The sequence below is a fragment of the Rhinatrema bivittatum genome, chromosome 13 (assembly GCF_901001135.1).
Source record: "Rhinatrema bivittatum chromosome 13, aRhiBiv1.1, whole genome shotgun sequence".
NCBI classification, from domain to species: Eukaryota; Metazoa; Chordata; class Amphibia; order Gymnophiona; family Rhinatrematidae; genus Rhinatrema; species Rhinatrema bivittatum.
In genome coordinates this window covers 48,232,432-48,255,098 of record NC_042627.1, presented here as the reverse complement: position 1 = coordinate 48,255,098, position 22,667 = coordinate 48,232,432, and the positions used below count along the sequence as shown (strand labels likewise).

The 22,667-nt window shown below is 44.0% G+C and overlaps 1 protein-coding gene across 1 annotated transcript in view; it reads right to left on the bottom strand.

The window, feature by feature from the left end:
• Positions 1 to 22,667, bottom strand: part of RFX7 (regulatory factor X7) — a 282,388-nt gene that overhangs the window by 24,929 nt on the left and 234,792 nt on the right. The window contains exon 4 of the mRNA XM_029575957.1: positions 17,517 to 17,639. Within this exon, the coding sequence (XP_029431817.1) occupies positions 17,517 to 17,639 (123 nt within the window). The remainder of the gene's footprint in view (positions 1 to 17,516; positions 17,640 to 22,667) is intronic.

The following is a 22,667-nucleotide window of genomic DNA, read 5'->3' as shown; positions in this document are numbered from 1 at the left end:
TTGTATCGGAGTTACTTTGCTCCTGGAAGATTTTGCCTTCCAGCACTCAGACAGTTCCTTTGTGTTCTTCGTGGAGCTCCTCGTCTCGTCTGCTTCCTGCCATGTCTTTGTCGCCTGAGGTCCTCGTCCAGGTCTCCTGATGTCTCGTCGTCTGATGTCTCGCTTCCTGGTGTTCCAGCCCTCCTTGGTGTTTTGCTTCTGTGCTCTTGAGCCTTCCGTTCTGCCGGCCGTGGATCTCTGGGTGACACGTCTCTGTCTGTGGAGATGCCGGCAGTGGACTCTTGTCCTGTGCTCCTGAGCTGTCCTGTCCTGCCAGCCTTTGTGGTACTCCGGATGACACCGGCTCTGTCGTCGAAGGCCCGCCTCGGCTGGATTCCTCCCTGCGCTTGTCCCACTCTCCGCGTGGTCCGTGACCAGCCTCCTTGGGCTGTGTAGGGCGTGCAGTGGGACAGGATGGTCCGCAACCAGCCCATTGGGTCCGCCCATGAAGGTGGGCCGAGTAGGGCGCCCTGAGAGACATTGCCAATGTCTACCTTCCCAGCTTCTCGTCTCGTCTGACTTCATCAAGTTCCTCGTCTCGTCAGTGATGCCGTCGCATCAGCCTTGGTGTCATGTCTTCGCCTCAGTCATAGTCTCATGTCTTCGTGTCAAGGCTTCCGTCTGCCCTCATCCTCAGGCCGGCCTGCTGCTCCATGCCGATCCTAAGCGGCAGGTCCGAAAGGGCTTGGAACGGTCGGAGGACTGTTCACCTTCCAACATCATCTTGTTGGCCTTGGGAGTTTGCAGGCCAGGCAGAGGGTAAAACCGTTTCTCTGCCATGCTGGGACACGCTGCCAACCCTTGGATCGGTCCTGGATCCGTCTGGGTTTGGGCCGAGGCCCAAGGGCACATGAAAAACCCCTTCACTTAACAATGTCTTTTGGAGGCTTGTGAAAAGAAATGAAAAATACTTCAAACAAAAGTAAAAAAGAAAAAAAATTAATAAACTGAAGGCAAGAATTTGACATGTGACTGAAAGGGATCAAAAACATTTTGCACAAGCAAAAGAAAAAAGACTGAGAAAGCTTGCATAACAACAGTCGCACAGAACATTCAGTTTTTCTGAGCTCAGAGAAAGCTTTTCAGTGACAGCACTGTTGGATGACATCACCCATTTGTGTAGCTGATTATTGTCCTTTTGTCCATGGAGAATTTCTCTTTTGAGGAGAGGTGCCTTTTTCAAGTACCATTCAGCTACCTCCTAATTGATATAGAGGGAGGGTCAGAAGTGGCTACAAAGATCTGAAGCATGGCAGAGTGGTCTTATTTGATCTACTGCTTTCTTGACCTTATCCCCAAAGAGATTTCCTCTGTTGCATGGCACGTCTGCAAGCAGAGTGGAAGAGCAGTCTAGTGGTTAAAGCAGTAGGCTGAGAACCAGGGAAGCCAGGGTTCCAGGATGTTATTTCTATATGTGACTCAGAATAATCTTACATTACTAATACAAATGTTTAATCTTTTTTTTTTTGCAAATTTTTATTTATGCATGAAAGGCATAATGTACAGAATAACATGATATCCAGATCAGAAACAAGTAAAAGATACAAGCTGGGAGTATTATCAATAAAACAGTCATAAACAACCAATGTCTCATCTCGTTTTTGATGCCGGATTACATTTCCATACACAGTCGCAGGCAATAGCCTCTCAATGTTTTCCCCCCCTAGACAGCTCCCCCCCCCTAGTTCCCTACCCCCTCTCCCCCCCTCCCCCCCCCCCCCACCCCCACGTTTCGCCTATGCGATCTCCACAGACAAGTAGATCTAAGACCAGCCTACTGTTGCAACCATGCCAGGTACGGTGCCCACACATCCTGAAATTTAGCCACCCGATCAAGTCGAAGTGCTGTTAGGTAACCCATCTGATAGATCCTATCCAAGCGTGAATGGACATGCGACAATGTAGGAGCATCATCAGATTTCCATCTGAACGCTATTTCACACCTAGCAGCGATATATATCTGTATTAGCAACGTGTTATGCTTATCACTGAGATCCCCGTTCACCAGGCTTAAGAGACAACCCTTGGGGTCCAGTAGTACCGAAACTCCCAGTACCTTGGTTGCAAACCCCGCAATCAGAGCCCAAAAAGCTTATATCTTAGGACATTCCCACCACATGTGATAAAAGGTTCCCTTACCGCCGCATAATCTCCAGCATGTATCACTGACTTGGGAGTTCATACGATGTAATTTGTCCGGGGACAAGTACCATCGATACATTAATTTATATCCGTTTTCTTTGATGTTGGCGGATATAGAGCTCCTGCCCACGAGCATAAGACAGCGATCCCACTCGGAGTCCTCTATTGCTTGACCCAAATCGGATTCCCAATGTAATTGATAAGACCCTTTGGTTTTATCCGCACTATTAAGGAGTAAGTATATCCGAGAAATCGGTTTCGACAAAGGGCCTCGCTGTTCACAAAAGGATTCAAATAGGGATTTACCTCTGGAAAGCTCCCCGGGCACCCCTTCCGATCGTAGAAAGTGGGTGACTTGCAGGTATGCATACCAATCCCTTCGTGTGCCCCCGTACTTTTCCCGGAGCTCCGCCATGCCCAACACAGCAGACCCCTGAAACATTTGTCCAGCCTTGGTCAACCCCATGCATGTCCACCTTTCTGAAAAGGCTTTATCCAATCCCGGTGGAAACCCAGTGTTGCACAAAAAGGAGGTCAAATGGTAAATCCTTTTGGACCCCACCACCCTGGGCCTCCAGACTGCCCAAAGCCTCAGCACAGCCTGGGTGAACGGTGTCAGAGATGGAGCGGTGACTCTCCCTATATCCTTACTCCACACCCTGGTGGCTAAGGGAAAGTCTCCGGACGCCGCCTGCTCTATAGCAATCCAGGGTTTAGGTGCGCCCGTCGCGTGCCAGCTGACTATCACACCTAGTATGATTGCAGTATAGTACCAACTAAGATTGGGGACATTAAGGCCTCCCCTCGGTCTATCCCTATATAAAATGGACCTAGAAACCCTGGGTGGCTTATGCTTCCATATAAAGCGGAACAATTTTCTCTGCCATATCCTTATAGCCCCATCCGGCACCGCCACAGGCAATGTCTGAAAGACATAGCAAAGCCGGGGTAGGATGTTCATCTTAATGGCCGCTATCCTGCCAAGCCAAGAGATATCAGTTCTATCCCACCTATCCAAATCTTGTTGTATCTGAGACCACAAAGACTCATAATTGAGTTTGTATAGGGAATCTAGATGGGCCCCCAGTTTGACCCCCAGGTATTTTATAGATTCCTTAGCTTGGCGAAATGGCAATGCCTTCCCCACTGTCGCATATTGGTCCTCTTTCATGGAAACATTTAACAACTCAGACTTATCAGCATTGATCTTAAAGCCCGACAATCTCCCAAACTCCCGAATCTCCTCTAATAATAGTGGTAAGGAGAGCTCTGGCTTGATAAGAGTAAATAAAAGATCGTCGGCAAAAAGCGAGATCTTGAATTCTAAATCCCGGACCGGTATGCCGTGGATACCCGCATGACGCCGTATTTTCTCGGCAAGGGGTTCTAACGAGAGGGCAAACAACAAGGGAGACAGTGGGCAGCCCTGACGCGTGCCCCGCTTAACTTCAAAAGGGTCTGAATAAGCCCCATTAATTTTAATCCGAGCATGCGGACCACTGTAAAGTTTTTTAACCCAATTAATGAAAAATTCCCCTATGCCCATAACTTCCATAACCTTAAATAAATACGGCCAATGCACCCGGTCGAACGCTTTTTCAGCATCCACCGTTAAAAGCACCGACGGGATCTCATTTGTCTGTGCCCACCACATCAGTTCCACTACCCTACGTACATTGTCCGAGGCGAGCCGGCCAGGAATAAATCCCGACTGGTCCCTATCCACCAATCTAGGAGCTACTCTACCGAGGCGAAGAGCCAGCGCCCTCGCCAGAATTTTCAGGTCAATGTTAATCAGGGATATTGGCCTATACGACCCGCAAAGAGTATGGTCTCTGCCGGGCTTGGCCAGCACCGTGATTCCCGCGGTATTGGATTCTTTAGAGAGTATTCCTCCCCCCCTAATATCATTATACATAGCCACTAGCGGAGATAGCAATTCTACACTAAAGACTTTATAAAATTTTCCGGTGAACCCGTCCAACCCAGGGGCTTTTCCCAACTTGAGACCTTTAATGATAAGAGATATCTCCCCTTCCCTCAATTCCTCATTGAGCATAGTACTCAGCTCTGGAGACAATACCGGTAAAGCAACATCTTGTAAAGATTGGTCGATCTCCTCCACCGTGCAGAGGGTCTCAGAGTCGTATAATTTCCGGTAAAATTGATTGAAACATTGCCCAATTTCGTGCTGAGAGTACACATATTGCCCATGGTAATTTTAGTAATTTGGGATTGCGCTGTCTTTTCTTTTAATTTACGGGCAAGCTGCCTCCCAGCCCTGTTGCCCCATTCAAAATGATGCTGTTTCAGCAACTGTAGCTGATACGCTATCTGATCCCCTTCAAGAGCTTGTAGTGCCTGCCGAGCGGCCAGTAGGGGTTGTAATAGACCAGGGTCTAGAGTACGCTTATGCCTCAATTCTAATCTAGCTACCCTCTCCAAGAGAGAGAGCCTCTCCCGGTCCCTCTCCTTCTTAACATATGCCGCTCGGGCTATGCACAGACCCCTCACATAGGCCTTTAAGCTATCCCAGACAACCCCAGGGGTAACTTCGCCATTCTCGTTGATATCCAAATAATCGCTAATGTGCCGCCTGAGCTGAGACACAAACCCCTTATCCTCAAGCAATCTGTCATTCAGTCTCCAAAATTTTGTACCAGCCTGGGAGTCTTTGGTCTGTAAAGTTAGCCAAACTGGGGCATGGTCGGACCATGTAATATTGCCCACCTCCGCTTCCAGGACCTTCCCCACTAAATCCTTATCTATCAGAAAGTAATCAATCCTGGAATAGGATTTATGAGGGTGGGAGAAAAATGTGTAGTTCCTAGATGTGGGATTGCGCAGTCTCCAAATGTCCAAGAGCCCACAATCTCCCACCAGATGTTTAAGCGTTTTTCGGGCAAGTTTTCCCCCCACTCCCCCACTGTGGGAATTGTCGAGATAAGGGTATCTCGTGATATTAAAATCTCCCCCCACAATGAGACGCCCCTCCGCCCAATCGCTAATAACAGTCGATAGTTTCGTATAAAACTCAGATTGATCTGCATGGGGGGCATACACATTCAGGAAAGTATACTTTTCTTCGTTAATGGTTGCTTTTACTAAAACATAGCGACCCTCCACATCCCGGATTTCAGAGAAAACATCCGCCACTACCTGATTAGCAAACAATATCCCTACCCCTGTGTATTTATTGTGAACAGTAGCTGCTGCATGAAAAACTTGTGGGTACCCTTTAGAAGCCAGCAAACGCTCGTAGCGTTTTCTAATGTGGGTTTCCTGGCAGAAAATAATATCCGCCTTGTGATGGGCCATATCTCGCATGAACAGTTGTCGTTTATGATATGTATTCAGGCCCTTGACATTAATGGAAAGTATTTTTAGAGGCTTCATGGTTCTGAGTTAAAGTGCGACCAAATCCACAATAAAGTCACTGCATGGCCGCTGAGGCTTGGCCCTCCATAAATCGAACTCATAACTATTCCCCTCTCGCCTAGTGGATTTAGTCTAATCCCACAAATACTCCTATCCCTGTTCCCCCCCCCCCCCCCCCCCCCCTTCCCCACTGCCAACCACTCTGTCCCGAGTGGATCTCCTCCATGTGAGACCTAACGTCACCGCATGACCTAAACATGGTCCCCTCTCCTCCATATGAATAAACTCAAAAACAATTATAACAGTTAACCCCCTGTAGTATTCGTGAGTGCAAAATCATGGTCCCTCGTGGCTTAACATACCACCTGTTAATCCACTGTATACCACAGGTCCGGCAACATCATCAAAACTCAAACTCAGTCTATGTCCACCATACCCTGGCTGTTACCGCCAGCTCACCAGTACTGCAAATCAAAGTCCTGGCTGGCTCATCCTGGTTCCTCGAGTCCTGAGGTTCCCGCGGATCTGCGGCGTAATCTTCTGCCCCCATTGTCCACTCTTTTCCAGCGTGGGCGGTCACTTTTCCTGCTATTACTCGCTTCAGTAGATGCAGAGAGCCCCTCGGAACCCACTGCTGGTAATCCAGTGGCTTGCAGTATGTCTTCCGCTTCCATCACTCGCTGTACGCGGGACTGTACTCCGTTTATCGTGAAAAGTAGACCGAATGGGAAGAGCCATCTGTACTTGATATTTTGGGCACTAAGTATGGTAATAACATCCTTAAATTCTCGCCTTTTCCGGATAGTAGAGATTGCCAGGTCCTGGAACACCTCAATTTTACAGTCCTTCCAGGTGATAGAGCCCAGGGCTCGCGCTGCTCGTGCTACCGCTTCCTTAACAAGGAAGCTGTGAAAGCATGCTATTATGTCCCTCGTCTGCTTATTCCTCGGGTTACCAAAAGCTCTATGTGCTCTCTCTAGAACCACTTCCCGCGGCTTCTCCTTAATGCCCTCCGGGTCCAGTAAGTAAGCACATATGTCTTGCACCACTTGTGTACAATCTTTAAAGGCGTCCCCTTCTGGCACCCCACGAAATCTGAGATTTACTCGCCTGGTTCTGTTTTCCAGGTCTTCAACATGTGAATGGAGCTCCTCATGAGCATCCCGAAGCTGCCCCAGCTCCTCCCGGACCGAGTCCAGCTCTGCTTGCGTGTCCTGCAGGCCCTGCTCATTTTCGTCCGCTCTCCGTTCCAGTTCTCTTACATCTTTCTTTGTGCTCTCAATCATGACTCCGAGTTCCTGTCGGAAGCGGGCCATGTCCCCCCGCAATTCTTGGAACCAGGTGCGAAATTCACCCCGGGTTGGGACCTCCGCATCCGCGATCACTATCGCCGGCTCCGCCTCCCGTACAGGCTCCGGGATCGTCGCCATCTTGCCTCCTTCCTCAAGCACTGCCACTGTGCTCGCCGCCGCAAATGAGAAGCGATTTAAATCTGGCTTTTTCCGTGGTGTAGCCATGTGCAGTAATCAGGGACCCCAAAGCAGCGAAATTCAGAGTCCGCAGATCCGGCTAGGCACCGATGGAGGTGGATTAGCGGTGGAGGAGAGGGGAGAAGAGGTCTTAAGCGGCCATCTTAGCAGGTGACGTCACCGGTCTCCCCTCAAATGTTTAATCTTAAAATCTTAGAGCTTAGGTAAAGCTCTAAACTCTGCTCCATCAGCTGACATTACCCTTGTGTGAAGACTGCTGTATCCTGCTTATCTTTGGAGAACTGTTCTGCTCAGCTAGAATGCTGTAAGATTCAAGATTCCCATAATGTGGATAGCTGACAGGCTGTACAGACAAATGTTCCACTCATATCCGTAGTACCTTGCATGTCTCCCAGGTCATACTGGTACTCTCACTGTACGCTTCTTGTTCAGGAAACCAGATTGTCCAACCTGATTCCTCACCAACTTGTGTTGAATCTGGTCTTAGAAGATCTTCAAGACAACCCTTATTTCCAGGACATTCATATGCAAAGTTAGGTTACCTGGGGACTAGAGTTCAAAAGCTAAATTGTGCAGGAAAGACTCCCTACTCCCTGAGACTTGTGCCCAATGTGATCTGCACTCACCAATGAGCATCGAGGATCTTATTGTTGTCTATTTTTCTTGGGTAAACACTACTGTAGGGAATCCTTTACTTCCTGATTCATAGAAACATGATGGCAGAAAAAGACTGTATGGCCTATCTAGTCTGTCCATCAAACCAAATAATTTAGCTTTATAATTCCTATCACACCCTTAAAGATCCCCTGTATTTATCCCTTGCCTTCTTCAATTCAGACACTGTTCCTGTCTCCAACACTCCCTCTAGGTGGCCGTTCCATGCATCCACTACCCTCTTTATAAAGAATTTCAAGGTCAGCTGGAACAGTTTGGTTTCTCATGTGAAAGTCAAAATCCTCAAACATTCTGCGGATGCCATTTCTACACAGTGATGTTTAGCACCTGTAACCATGACAGAGATTTTGTTCTCTCGATGCCTGACCAGTCCTGAACTACTATAAAGTGGCTCTTAAGTGACAAAGATTCCAAGAAAGCTCTAGAGAACTTTTGTTTCAATTGATAATTCATATTGTTGCTTCTGCAATAAGGAGACCACCTTACTGAGGTATACATACTTTCTGTCCCTGATCAAGCTGTTGTCCAGATAAGGGAAGACAGCAACCCTGCAACCTGAGATGAGTTGTCAAGATTACCACCATCTAGATGAATAACCTGGTCAAAGGCAAAAACCAAATGGCAATTCCTTGTACTGGTAATACTGCTCACACAAGGCAAACCTCTGGTGCTGCAGAATCAGCATCCAGCCATTGTTCATTTCCAGAGAGAAGAGAAAGTCCTCTGGCTTGCTAATATAAGAACATAAGAAATTGCCATGCTGGGTCAGACCAAGGGTCCATCAAGCCCAGCATCCTGTTTCCAACAGAGGCCAAAACCAGGCCACAAGAACCTGGCAATTACCCAAACACTAAGAAGATCCCATGCTACTAATGTAATTAATAGCAGTGGCTGTTCCCTAAGTAAAATTGATTAATAGCCATTAATGGACTTCTCCTCCAAGAACTTATCCAAACCTTTTTTGAACCCAGCTACACTAACTGCACTAACCACATCCTCTGGCAACAAATTCCAGAGCTTTATTGTGCGTTGAGTGAAAAAGAATTTTCTCCGATTAGTCTTAAATGTGCTACTTGCTAACTTCATGGAATGCCTCCTAGGCCTTCTATTATTCGAAAGTGAAAATAACAGAGTCACATCTACTCGTTCAAGACCTCTCATGATCTTAAAGACCTCTATCATAACCCCCTCAGCCGTCTCTTCTCCAAGCTGAACAGCCCTAATCTCTTCAGCCTATCCTCATAGGGAAGCTGTTCCATCCCCTTTATCATTTTGGTTGCCCTTCTCTGTACCTTCTCCATCGCAACTATATCTTTTTTGAGATGCGGTGACCAGAATTGTACACAGTATTCAAGGTGTGGTCTCACCATGGAGCGATATAGAGGCATTATGACATTTTCCGTTCTATTAACCATTCCCTTCCTAATAATTCCTAACATTCTATTTGCTTTTTTGACTGCTGCAGCACACTGAGCTGACGATTTTAAAGTATTATCCACTATGATGCCTAGATCATTTTCCTGGGTGGTAGCTCCTAATATGGAACCTAACATCGTGTAACTACAGCAACGGTTATTTTTCCCTATATGCAACACCTTGCACTTGTCCACATTAAATTTCATCTGCCATTTGGATGCCCAATCTTCAAGTCTTGCAAGGTCCTCCTGCAATGTATCACAGTCTGCTTGTGATTTAACTACTCTAAATAATTTTGTATCATCTGCAAATTTCATAACCTCACTCGTCGTATTCCTTTCCAGATCATTTATATATATATTGAAAAGCACTGGTCCAAGTACAGATCCCTGAGGCACTCCACTGTTTACCCTTTTCCGCTGAGAAAATTGACCATTTAATCCTACTCTCTGTTTCCTGTCTTTTAACCAGCTTGTAATCCACGAAAGGACATCGCCTCCTATCCCATGACTTTTTAGTTTACGTAGAAGCCTCTCATTAGGGACTTTGTCAAACGCCTTCTGAAAATCCAAATACACTACATCTACCGGTTCACCTTTATCCACATGTTTATTAACCCCTTCAAAAAAATGAAGCAGATTTGTTAGGCAAGACTTCCCTTGGGTAAATCCATGTTGACTATGTTCCATTAAATCATGTCTTTCTATATGCTTTACAATTTTGTTCTTGAGAATAGTTTCCACTATAGTTTCTACTTCAAGATTCTATCTTGAAGTGGAGGACCTCTGACAGTCCTGTTCAGCCTCTTCAGATACAGAACTGGCCTGAATCCTTCAGATCTCTTTGTGACCAGAAAGTAGTAGAAAGTCACCAGTGAACCATTCTGCTAGGGCAGAAAGGTTACATTTATGCTCAACATATACGATTCAGAGTGCGTAACAGTGCTGAGACATAAGAACATAAGAATTGCCATGCTGGATCAGACCAAGGTCCATTGAGTCCAGCATTCTGTCTCTGACAGTGGCCAATCCAGGTTGCAAGTACCTGGCAGATCCCACAAGTAGATCTATTTCCTGTTACTCAGTCCCAGAGATAGCAATAGCTTTTCTTTAGTCTCCCTGGCTAATAATGTGTTACAGACGTTTCCTCCAAGAACTTGTCCAAACCTCTTTTAAACCCTATGTTAGTAGCCTTGATCTGGCAACAGATTCTACAGCTTGAAAGTGTGCCGAGTGGAAAAAGTACTTTCTATGATCTGTTTTGAAGCTAATTGTTAGATTCATGGAGTGACCTTTTGTTTTAGTATTATTTGAAAGGGTAAATAACCATCTTTATTTATCTGTTCCAGCCTTCTCATGATTTTATAAATTTCTAACATGTCAACCATCTTCCAAGCTGAAGAGGCCTAGTCTGCGTAGCCTCTCAAAGGAGAGATGTTCCATCCCTTTTATCATTTTTGTTGCCCTCCTCAGCATCCTTTCTAGTTTTACTATGTCTTTCTTGAGATGGGGCGATCAGAACTCAAAGTATGGTTGCACTATGGCTTGATACAGAGGCAATATGATATTCTTAGTTTTATTCTCCATTACTGCATTGGATGCCAGTGAAACAGAGATCCAAATTCAAGTTGATCACTTTGGTACATAAGCTTATGGTTTCAGATCATGATTGTATTTTAAAAGATCAACTGGAACGGTATAAACCGAATTGTAACTTGCAGTCACCAAGCAGAGCTTTGTTAAAGGTGCCAGCAAATAATTTGGCTCAATTACAGAGAACAAGAGCTAAGGCCTTCTTTTTTGTGGCCACTGTATTGTGGAACTCTCTTCCTGTTCAACTGAGACCCTTAATGGATGTAAAGGACTTTCGAAGACAGCTAAAATCAATTCTATTCAGTGAGGCTTTTGAATGATAAAATGTGTACTAGACAAACTATTCATTTTATTGTATTACTATTGTGTTTTATAGACTTGTTATAATCCACACCGAACATTCTGCGAGTGAAGGGAGCGGAATAGAAGCTTTTGCATAAATAAAAAAAAATAACTTTTCAGATAATTTCTAACATTCTACTTGCTTTTTTGACCACTGCACACTGAGCAGAGGATTTTAACATACTGTTCACAAGGACTCCAAGGTAATTTTCCTGGGTAGTGACTCCCAATCTAGAACCCAGCATTGTGCACCTGTAGCTGGGATTATTTTTCCTTATGTGCATCACTTTGCACTTTTCAACATTAAATTTCATCCGCTATTCAGTTGCTCAGTCTCCTTTTTATTTATTTATCCTAGTTTCACTAGGATCAGGGGAGCTGGACTAAAATCAAAATCCTGCCTATCCCATATGCCCTGCCAGGGGCTTAATGGGTGACTGCCTGGTTCTGGATCTATCGCGTGGTAAGACAATTTTCTTTATCCTTAACCGATTTCTTCAGCTGAACTCCAAGTCGACTGAAACACAAAGCCGGAGCTGTGCTCGTTCCCATTTGAGACAAGCAGCAGGAAGGACTATTGTGGAGGATGAGAGTTATGCAAACCTTTTAAAACAAATACATGATTTCAATCTCTTCAGTCCTCAAGTTGTAGCGGTCTACAGGTTCTGACTTCTGGAAAGTTTAATATAATAAATCAATATAAAACAATACCACATACTTAAATATGAACACTCCCTTCATGGAATATTTCAATAGCAAACTGGTAAAAGTAGAGATATGCAAACATAACAGTTAATCTACCAATAAAACTCTTCCTTATGAAAGCAAACAGAGAAAAAGCTAATTCCAGTTGCAGAATGACTGGTCTAGCAGGGCAAAGAGATGTACATATTGTAAGGAAAAAGCTTTCAAACTGCATTTCATGGTAGATGGATATTGTGGAACAGGATGAGCAAGCAATTAGTAACTTAGTTACTAATTGCTTGCTCATCCTATTGTCTCAAGATTATTGGAGAGTAACAATCTGAATCCCCCTCTCTATAAGGCTAACTGAACTAGTCAGGATGAAAACAAAGGAAACAGAACAGTTTCCAGCATGCAAACTGAATAAGCCATAACTATGTTTTATTTTGCATTTTATATCCAAATTAAATACTTTGTGTACAATTATGCACGTATACAGATAGCTGATTGACTGAGGTGGTATTAATTTATTTTTGTTCTGGCAGTTTCCTTCTTCTAAATTGTATTTCCAGCTCAATCAGAACCAAGACTGGGACCTTGCACCATGAGTCTCTATTCGCAAATACTCAGGGACTTTTTCCACTATTTTATCTCCCCTCCTAAGTTACATTTAGTCCAGTTTTTGCAGTGATGATCTTGGGCTGGGGGCCATGCACTAGATGGCCCTCTGGAACCCTGCAATCAAGGACTCTGAATCCGGCCCCTAGCTATCACCCTTATGTAATGATCATGGTTTCTTCCCCCCAGGGGACTGAACGCTGCCTCTGCACCAACCCCGACCTGGCCGACCCAGGGAGAAGACCTGACCCAGGGATCAGACTGGGAACCTTCCACCTAGTAGTACATAGCGCTTACCATCTGAGTCACTGGACAGGCACAGAGATTGTCTAACAAAAATTATTGGACTGTCTTACTTAGACTTCACTGAGCTGATTTCCCATTTCCACATTGTAATATAGTAAATGGTGGCAGTTAAAGACCCTTCATCTAGGCTACCCAGCAAAATGTTTTACATTTGTAACTGCTGCTTTGTGCAAGTTATCCCCATGCAGAAATGTTACATCTGAAATTATCACCATTTCTTCATGTTCAGCCTCTAGCCACTAGGGATCCCCTGTATTTATCTCATGCCCTTTTTGAATTCCATTACCATTCTTGCTGCAATTCTTTTAACAGTTTGTGCAAAAAGATATCATTAATGATACTCAAACATAATACAATTCAGACTATATACATTTCACTCTGTGGTGTTTTGTGCTTATGCAATTCTAATGGCCATCTGCATATAATACACCTGACTGGAAAACAATGGAAAAGGCAAAAGTCCAATAAAAATAAACAGTTCTTCCATTTTTGTTAATTGTTTTTCCAGTTACTACATTCTAATTAAAACAAAGTCTAATACAAATCCTAGAAAAAATGTCTAATATAAAAAAGTACATCAACCTACAACAAATCCCAATTAAAAAACCCAAACCGTACAGCTACTTACTAGCTTCTGGGTGAAAATAAAAACGAATTAACCTTACAGTCAAGTATAATGGGTCTACATATCATAATCAATGTTGATAAAACTAAGGTAACTGTAACCAGCCTCCTACATCTTGAGATAGTTTTCCATTTTAATGTTTAATGGTCCTCACTATTTAATAATGCTGTAATCCTGGCAAGTGTCCTGACAAATCAATTTATATTCTAGTCAGCATCAACAAAAATATTCAGTATACAAATTATGCAGAAGAGAGTCTGAAGTTTGCCAAGAAAGCCTATGCTGTGTATCAAGATCTGGCACTCCCTTAGAGTCCCTCGCTGGCATACCACAGAGAATCAGAGGGCAGCCAGAGCTATTGCATCTGTCCAGGAACATACAACATTATATACAGGGCTTCTGGTTTGGGGTTAACTGATAAACACCCCAATGTAAAAAAAAAAAAAGCTGTTAATTGGATAAATACTGGAAAAAAACCACTGAACCTAATCCCACCCCTTGCCTGCTTTGCACCTTCCCACTGTTCTGTGCCTTTTCCATACGTTGACTCCTCAGCTGCACATACAGTATATGTATGCATTTAATTCAATCAGAAAAGGTGCCCAGCAATACTACCTATATGTCATGAAAAGATCAATGTAAATACCAATTTTTTATTCTCTCAAAGAACCCCTCTCATTAGCTGGAAAATAAACATCTACATTTACAATTTATAAACACCTAAGAATAGAAGCCCTGCTTATACAATACATTATAGACTTCTATGACTGTGTTTCCCTACCCTCTCCTGAAGGAACACCTAACCAGGCTGTTTAGTAGATCTATACTGAATATACATGAGAGAGGAGATTTGCATACATTGTGGATCCAGAGTATTCAAATTTATCTCAGGCATATTTCGTTGTGGCAATCCTGAAAACCCGATCAGCTAAAGTGTACCTTCAGGAGAGGGCTGGGAAACACCACCCTAAGTAACACAGGCAGACAGAAAAAAATAACTGAAGCAACTGGCGAAGGATGGCACCAAAAGACGCCTTCAGAGTTACTTCCCCCACACCCCCCATCTAGAGAGAAAAAATAACAGATATAGCCACTTTTTATCACCCTTTTCTATCCAAACCCACCTGCCTCAAGCATACACTCCAAAATACACCTACTCTTCACAACCCCCCCCCCCCCCCCAAACATCTATCCGCCATCCATTCTGTACCTACACCCCCCACATGCACGCACCCATACCCCCACGGACACAACTACCACACATCCCACATGTACACACCCCACCTACATACAGCCATAATCTCGAAAAGAACCACACCTCACAACCTCATTTATACATACAACCTCTCCACCAACCCCCTACTCACCAAAACACACTCAGCCCCATACCCCCAACATACACACCTTCACAACTGCCACACATACTTCCTCCATAAGAAGAACTCAAGTTATCAATCCACACCCACACATCCCTTATTTCCCCCATCCTGCCCCACACCCCTTCTATAAATCTATGTTGGAGAGCATTCTGTGTGCTTTCCTTACTTGGTTAAGTTTCTGTATTTCATTTTTAGAGAAATGTAATTAACACTTTTATATTCAAATATTGTTCTGGATGTCACAATGCATGCAAAGTTTTCCAGTTCAAGGTTCCAATGAAGAGGTACAAACAGTAACTCCCATGATCGATCTTGGATACTTTCTTTGGAGTAAAGAAATCAGCTCCAGAGTGGTGCCCCTATTCAGTGGTACTGCTAACATTCTTCAATGCAGTAAATACAGAAGACTGACTTACAGCCCTGTCAGCTCAAGAAAAGCAACTGCATTTGGGCTGGCTATAAAGTCCCCAGGTAAGATCCCCATGACTGCAAGGTTCTGAAGGAGCCCTAGTGTATGGCCCCAGACCTGGGATTATCGATGCAATGACCAGACTAAGGCCAATGGTGCAAGATCCAAGCCTTGATTCTCAATGAGCTGGAAGTACAAAGGGAGCAGGATGAAAATGCCGGGTCGAAAAAATAGTAACTACATAATTAACTGTGAGTTTCTGTATCCCAGTAAGAAAAATACATTTCTAGTGTTGCAATGTGTAAAGTACATAAAAGAATCGATGTTGCACTATTAAGTCACAGTGAACACAATCATTAGATATCTACCACATAAATTCATCACTTTGTGTCTACACTCTTAACACGGCTCATCTTATTAGAAGATCACCATCACACATACAAATCATCATGGAGGTAAAAACAGGTGGACTACGAAGGTTTAAAATCATCATATAATGAATAAAAGGTACAGACTGCAGGGTTTCACAGGAAATAGTCTACCTAAGAACATGGGTTAGAGGTCAGCACGTGCCTGTTTGAGGAGTGAAAAAAGCTGCGATTGCTAGTGACTGCCTGCTTGGGGGGTGGGGGGCAGAGGGAAGGTAATGGAAGGTATAGTGTGTGTTGAGCGTGAAGGCAGTATCTGATGGATGGAATGGGAACAGTAAATCAGGACAAATTAGAATACCTGCACAGTATGCTTGGTAGTATTTGCAATATACATGGTGAAGAGCATTGAGTGTATATAATCTAATAATTTGAAGCTTCCTCAACCAATACCAAAGCCATACAATCCCATCACAATCTTTCAGCAATGTTCATGAAGGTCTTTCTAACTTCTTAAAGAGTAAACAACATAAGAAAGCAGCACAACTTTCTTATTTATTTAAAAACCTTATATAGCATTTCAAAATAGTTAAACATAAAATGCCAAAAATCAAACAATTGTACAGTTTAAACCTATCAGATCATAGTATAAAGTTATTCTCTTCCTGGAAATACAATTCTCAACATGACTGCCTGGAAAACTCATATGTGTGTTGCTGTTCAGTTACTGTGCACTGACAAACGCCAGCTGAAAAAAATACATTTTTAACAATTTTCTGGCAGCCCAGGTTAGGAAAATAGCTCCTAGCTGCCCCTTCCTGTTTCTTCACAAACATTCAGGTCCTTTCAGCTTAAAAAAATCTCATCTCAATCCTCAGCCAGGGATCTCAGCACAACCACTTCTTGGCTTAACTTCTCAGTGACTTCTTCAGACTCTTCCCCTGTGCTCTGGGCAGCACAATATATACCATCTGAAACCCTACCCTTTTTTAGGGGCAGGACTAACCTGTCACTCAGCGAAACACATTCACCCTCTGAACCCTCCACTGCTGGAAAATTCCCCATGTTAGGATATAGCTCATCTCTAGTGGCCAAGCATGGGCCACACACAAATTTCTGCTGTGGGACAGCACTTGAAGCCACTGGACTTCTTTATGGCCATGGAAAGGAAAGCAGATGATTTGAAATTAAACACAGCAATGGCAAAAAAATACCAACCAAAGTACCAACGAGCAGCATTATGAGGTAAAAGTAAAGAAAATCTTACCTCTGAGCCAACATCCTTTTACAAAAAAAGTAAGCTTAAAAAGAGCAGTCAAAACTTAACTAAGGGCAGCTAAGGAGGACAAAACACGAGAGGCCCATCTGATCAGAAAAGATACAAAAAGAAAATTGTTGAAAAAGGTCAGTGGCAACTGTGAGGGCAAAACACTCAGCATCTTTGCAGACAAAAGAACACAGAGAAGGCACACATGGCAGCTGTGGAAATGCTCCGCATTGGTGCCACTGGATGATGTCACCCCATTTGTGTGTCTGATCATCCTATTTGTCCCTCAAAGAAACAAACTGCAAGTCCACACGCACAACAAGACAAAAAAAAGTCAGGACTGGCTCAGGCTGTTCCCGATCATCTGGAACCATTTGATAAGCCTATGAATAAAACACAGCAAAACTGTCCAGGAAGGCATGCAGGAAGGACCCAAGCACAAATTGAATGAAGGAAGGAAAAAACTTCTATTAACAACGTAGTCAAACATTTTTGCTCTCACTATCATCACTAGGTTGTACATAGATCTTGTTCATTTCTTTGTTTGTCCCTGCAGCAGAATACTGTAACTTAATGTTCAAATTTGCCATACTATTTTAATGCATATCAGGGTCTATGCCCTAAGCATGGGAAATCCACTTTAATCAAACTTGCTCTTTGTGCATTAAAAAAACATATCAGTAGCCAGGATTAAATCTATTTATAAAATTAGTAAATGGAATCATTTATTTTAAAATCATATAGTATAGACTACTCTTTACATCTAATATATAACATAGCACTCACTTGTACTCATCATAGACTTCTTGTTTTGGGAGTGAAGTCTCTGGATGTTCCTCCAAGGTGTTACGAATCCAAGAAAATGCATGTTTCTGCTGTGCACGGCTAGATGACAAGGCGCTCTGATCACTAGAAAAACAATTTTTTTTTTTAATTTTTTAGAACAACATTTGTTTTTTATAAAGCACATAACACAAAAACAATGCAGGACCTGCAGCACAAACTCTATATACTGAAGCTTAAACTGAAAATACATCATATTAAGGAAGAAGGGAAAAGTGATAGAAACATTCAAATTTCCAATCTAAGGACTTGTGATTGTGATAATGAAGCCAGAGGGAGAGAGGATCAAAGGAACTAAAATGAAATATTCCTTTACAGAGAGGCTGGCAGATGCCTGGAACAGCAGACGTGGTAGGCAAACCAAAATGATCAACAGATTTTTAGTATGCTGGCTACAAATACAAAGAGTAGTGGTAAGGAAATACCAGGGATCGTCTTTCAAAAGTTTGGCAAACCCAAGCTGGCCTCTTGGAAGAGGACAACAGGTCGGGGTTTCATGGTGGTCCCTAAGTTAGGCCACAGCGTCCCTCACCCTATCTTCGAAGAGATTCTTCTCAGTACACGGCATGTCAGCGAGTCGTTCCTGTACCTCTGGTCGGAAATCTGAGGCCCGCAGCCACGCCATTCTGCAGGTGCCAATTCCTGCTGCAGAGATTCTCGATGCCAGTTTGAAAATATCGTAGGTTGCTCGAACCGTGTTTTTCGCACTCCAGGCCCTTATGCACCAGCAACTTGAGGGTGTCCAGCTGCTGTTGAGGCAACTGCTCAGCAAACCTCCTGCACCTTTTTCAAATGTCCCGCGAAGTACTGGCCTCATGTAGAGCTGGTAGGCAGCTATGCGGGCAATGGCATGACGTCTTGAAATACTTTCCTCCCAAGAGCATCCATCACTCTATGCCAAACAGTAAGTCAAGGAACGCTTGGCCTTCTTGAGGGCGGATTCGCCCACCACAGACTGGTGGGGTTGCTGATGCTTATTGAATCCAGGAGTCTTCTGGAAAAGATAGACCCTTCTTAATAGGAGGCACTGTGAGAGGGTGTTCTCATATCCTCAGCAGCAGCTCCTTAAGGATCTCATGTACTGGAACCGCCATGATCTCCTTAGGAGCTTCCACGAACTGGAGAATCTCAAGCATTTTTTGCCTGGCATCCTCCTTCATTAATAGCTGAAATGGGATGGCTTCCGCCATCACCCTCACAAAAACTGTGAAGGCCAAATCCTCTGGTGGAGACATCCTTCACTCCTCTGGAGGAGAAGGGTCTGATGGGAGACTATCAGAGCCCTCAGAGGAGGACTCTGAAGCATCACTCCCCCCCCCCCCCCCCAAGGGTCATAAAGTTCCTCATCCTCACTGTAGGCTACAGCGGATGGGGCCCTAGATGCTCGACCTTCGTCCAGAGGTGCAGGCACTGGTAACACTAGATGGGGGACCGCAGGCATCAGCATCTCTACCAGCCTAGATGCAGCTTCCTTCTCGGAGGAACTGGCATTGACCACCGTATCGACAGGGAGAGGCTTTGGTGCCCCACCATCCAGGAACTGATGCCAGCTGGGTTGGTAAAGCACCAGTGAGCAAGCTGAGCTTCTCCAGCAGCAGTACAAGGACAGGCGGCACTGGGTCCAGTGCCATTGGTTCTACAGGACCAAAGCCCTGCACTGTCTGCTCTAGTGTCAGCTGGAATCGCCACTCTAGCTCCTCCTCAAATGCTGCCAATGCCAATACCAACTGGAAGGAAGGAGAGGTGGCCAGATATTCTTCGAACCTGCAAGGCAGATCTGTGACAGGCATCAGGACTGGTGGAGACCGTCACAGACCCCCAGCACTGATAGAGGAATGGCTCTTCTCACTGTGGGATTGTTTTGGGGGCATCGAAGCATGAGCTGGTGCATCCCCATGCTCAGCACTGTGCATCGACTGGGACCGGTGATGAATCTTCTTCAGCTTCCTTTGATGCTCAGCCTGGTCCTTTCTCTGTGCTGAAGCCGATAAGGAACCATAGATCCTCAGTCTGGAGGAGATAGATGGTTGTCTGTCTCTGGCACCCTTATCCACCGACAGCCCCGCCAATGTAGACAGCATGATGTCCATCAGTGTGAATCCCATGTCCATCAATGCTGATGCCGATGGCTCGGACTTCTTTGACCCGAAGAGCTGCTCCATCTTGTTGAGTCAAAGCAGATGTCCCTTTGGGGTGATTTGGGTAAATAAGCAGCGACTCCGGATGTCATTTATTTATTTATTTTTATTTATTTAGAAACTTTTATATACCAGTATTAGTGGGGACATCATACCGGTTCACATATTAACAAAAGGTTTAGAAGTACATTTCAACAAGGTAGGCGAACTGGGCAGGGGGTTAACCTAGGGCAGTAGGGAAAATAGATTAAACAGTCATGCAATATCCCCAGGCAGAGGACACATATCTCATGCAGATCAGTGATGGACATGGTCCCCAGGCGCTGGGGGCATCGCCTAAAAACAGATGTGGCCATGTTGGGGCAAAATAAAAGGGGTGCAAATCAAAACAATGGCGGTGGGCATAGATAGCCAGCGGGCACTGAGGCACCACCGTGGTGCCTATGCCCACCGCCATTGTTTTGATTTGCACCCCTTTTATTTTGCCCCAACATGGCCACTTACCAGAATAGACGAAAACCCTGACTAGTAACACTACGGGGAATCACCAAGAGGGACCCGGCGATGGAACTATGAGAAAAAGACTGCGAAAAACGTGAGAAAAAGGAAGTTTTCCACAAGGACAAAAACAGCCAAAACAGCCAAAAGTGAGCTCGCTCACACCGCGAGGCTTACAGCTCTGTGGAAGAAGAGAGACTGGAGAGAGACCCCACATGGATTCATAATATAGGGGCATACGGGCATGCTCAGTGTGTCTAGTCAAAGTTCTAGAAATTTTGACAAAAGATTTCCACATCAGGGCTCCAACTGATGATTTCGCCCATGTGTAAGGTCTATCATCCCGCTTGTTCTCGGAGAACTAACTTAGTATAGGCAGGGGCAACTGGGCAAGTTAAATGGATCTGCTGACATCTATTATGCAAAACTAAGACCCAACAAAATTTTTAGCAAGAAAGGTCAATATAGATATATATGAAACTTGCTACCTAGAATTTATCTATTGATCTGATGGTCTACCTTCATACGATACCAAAGAGTGGTTATCGTGCCGATAGGCTCTCCTATTTTTAAGAGCTCTGTCAATCATTAGGTGACCAGGTATTGTGCTGTGCTATTAGAGTCCAGGAAAATTAATCATTCATTCAATCTAGTACTGATAGTACTTATCTTGAAATACACTTGAAATGGTGGTTTTTGCTGTCCTCAAGGACCCAACTACTGATGGAATATTCAGTGGATATGATATTTCTACGAAACGATGCAGACAGCTATTGCTGAGATTTCTTGAAAATTGCAAACGCTTATAGTTCCTGGGAGTTGCAAATACAATAACCTGCACAATATGAAAAATAGAGAAATTTTTGAAAATTGTATAAAACAGCTAAATTAGAGAGGCTACTTGTGAACATCGCGGTGTCCGGGGTTGGCTGCCGACAGCAGCGGGTAGAGATGCAGAGAAATGTCTCCTTAGACTGAAATCCAGAACCAATAAAAAACAATTCTAACCAACTTTTGTGATCAAAGCTTGAAGTTGATATTGGCACGAAGAGGTACTCACGATTTAAAGTGCCTGGCGGGCTACCAGTGCTGCGCGAAGGAAAATATTCTTTGCTGCGCTGAGATGCTGAAAAAGGCGCCACTTATAAGGGAATCCCTCCGGCTGTCAGTCTGACAGCCGGAAGTGATGAAGAGACACGTCATGGTTTAGATGCAGAAGCTGTTTATAGCAATATATTAGAACTCAATAAATAATTAAAATTAAATGTACCCTTTCGGTCTTGGGGTAAAGATGCTATTTGTTTCATTTTGTTTTTACTGTGGTTTTTGGAATTTGAAATGATCGCATCCTAAAGCCATGCTGAGCGGTTGCATTCATAATATGCATTGCACTTTAAAAGGTGCTAGTGGTGTGCAAAGTGAATTTTATATTAAAACGCTAAATTACAGGGCTGTGACAATAGCTAGAAAAAGAACATTTTCAAAGCCCGGCAGAAAAAAGACCTATAGGATAGGTCTAATAGTAGTCTTGCCGAACCGATCAATAAATGCCTTTAAAGCTGAAAGGATGTGATTTTCTTCTCTATGGATCGATGTTTACATGTACCCAGATCCAATCACTTATGTTACTTATATATATCTTTTATCAGGGACAGCCATTCTATTTTGTCATTTAAACCAAATGGTTCCAAGGATTGTAAACGGTAGATCCATGCTTGCTCTTTGTAATTGAGGATGGAAGTCCTGTCACCTCCTCTCCTTGAAATTTATTTTATTTATTTATTTATTTTGAATTTTTCTATACCGGCGTTCATGTAGCAAATACATATCACATCGGTTTACACTGAAACAGAGGTTGCATAAGAGCATTACATGGAACAGGGGTTAAACGTAACTGGGGTCCATGAAGATAACTACCTGGGGTAAATACAAACTGCTACATTCCAGTATAGCGCAAAGAATAATAATGGGAATATGTTCAAGAATAGCCCATTGTAGATTCTCAAAAGAGTGTAATTTGTCTATACAATGCTGAACGATGGGAGCCTTGATGTCCTTTATTGTTGACACGACTTGTGCTCGGTCAAGCATGTTCTAATTTTGCGAGTGGTGCGACCCACATATATTTTTGGACGTGGGCATTGTATTACATATACCACGTGATTGGTGTTGCAATCTACACTGTTGTGGCGAAATACCCTATATCCAGTCAGGGGATGCTGCCAATGGAGACCTGTAATGGCTTGCAAACAGTGGGAACATTACCATATGTCGTTTGTCCAGTCCCTGGTTTGTGTCTTAGAGACAGGACAAGCGCTCTTACCACACTTTGTTTGATATTAGATCCTCTAGAGCAGAGCTTTCCAAAGTGTGTGTCGGGACACATTAGTGTGTCGCCTGTAGTGTGGAAGTGTGTCGCCCGGTCCACAGGGCCGGCGGAAGCAGGGAACTATAGCAG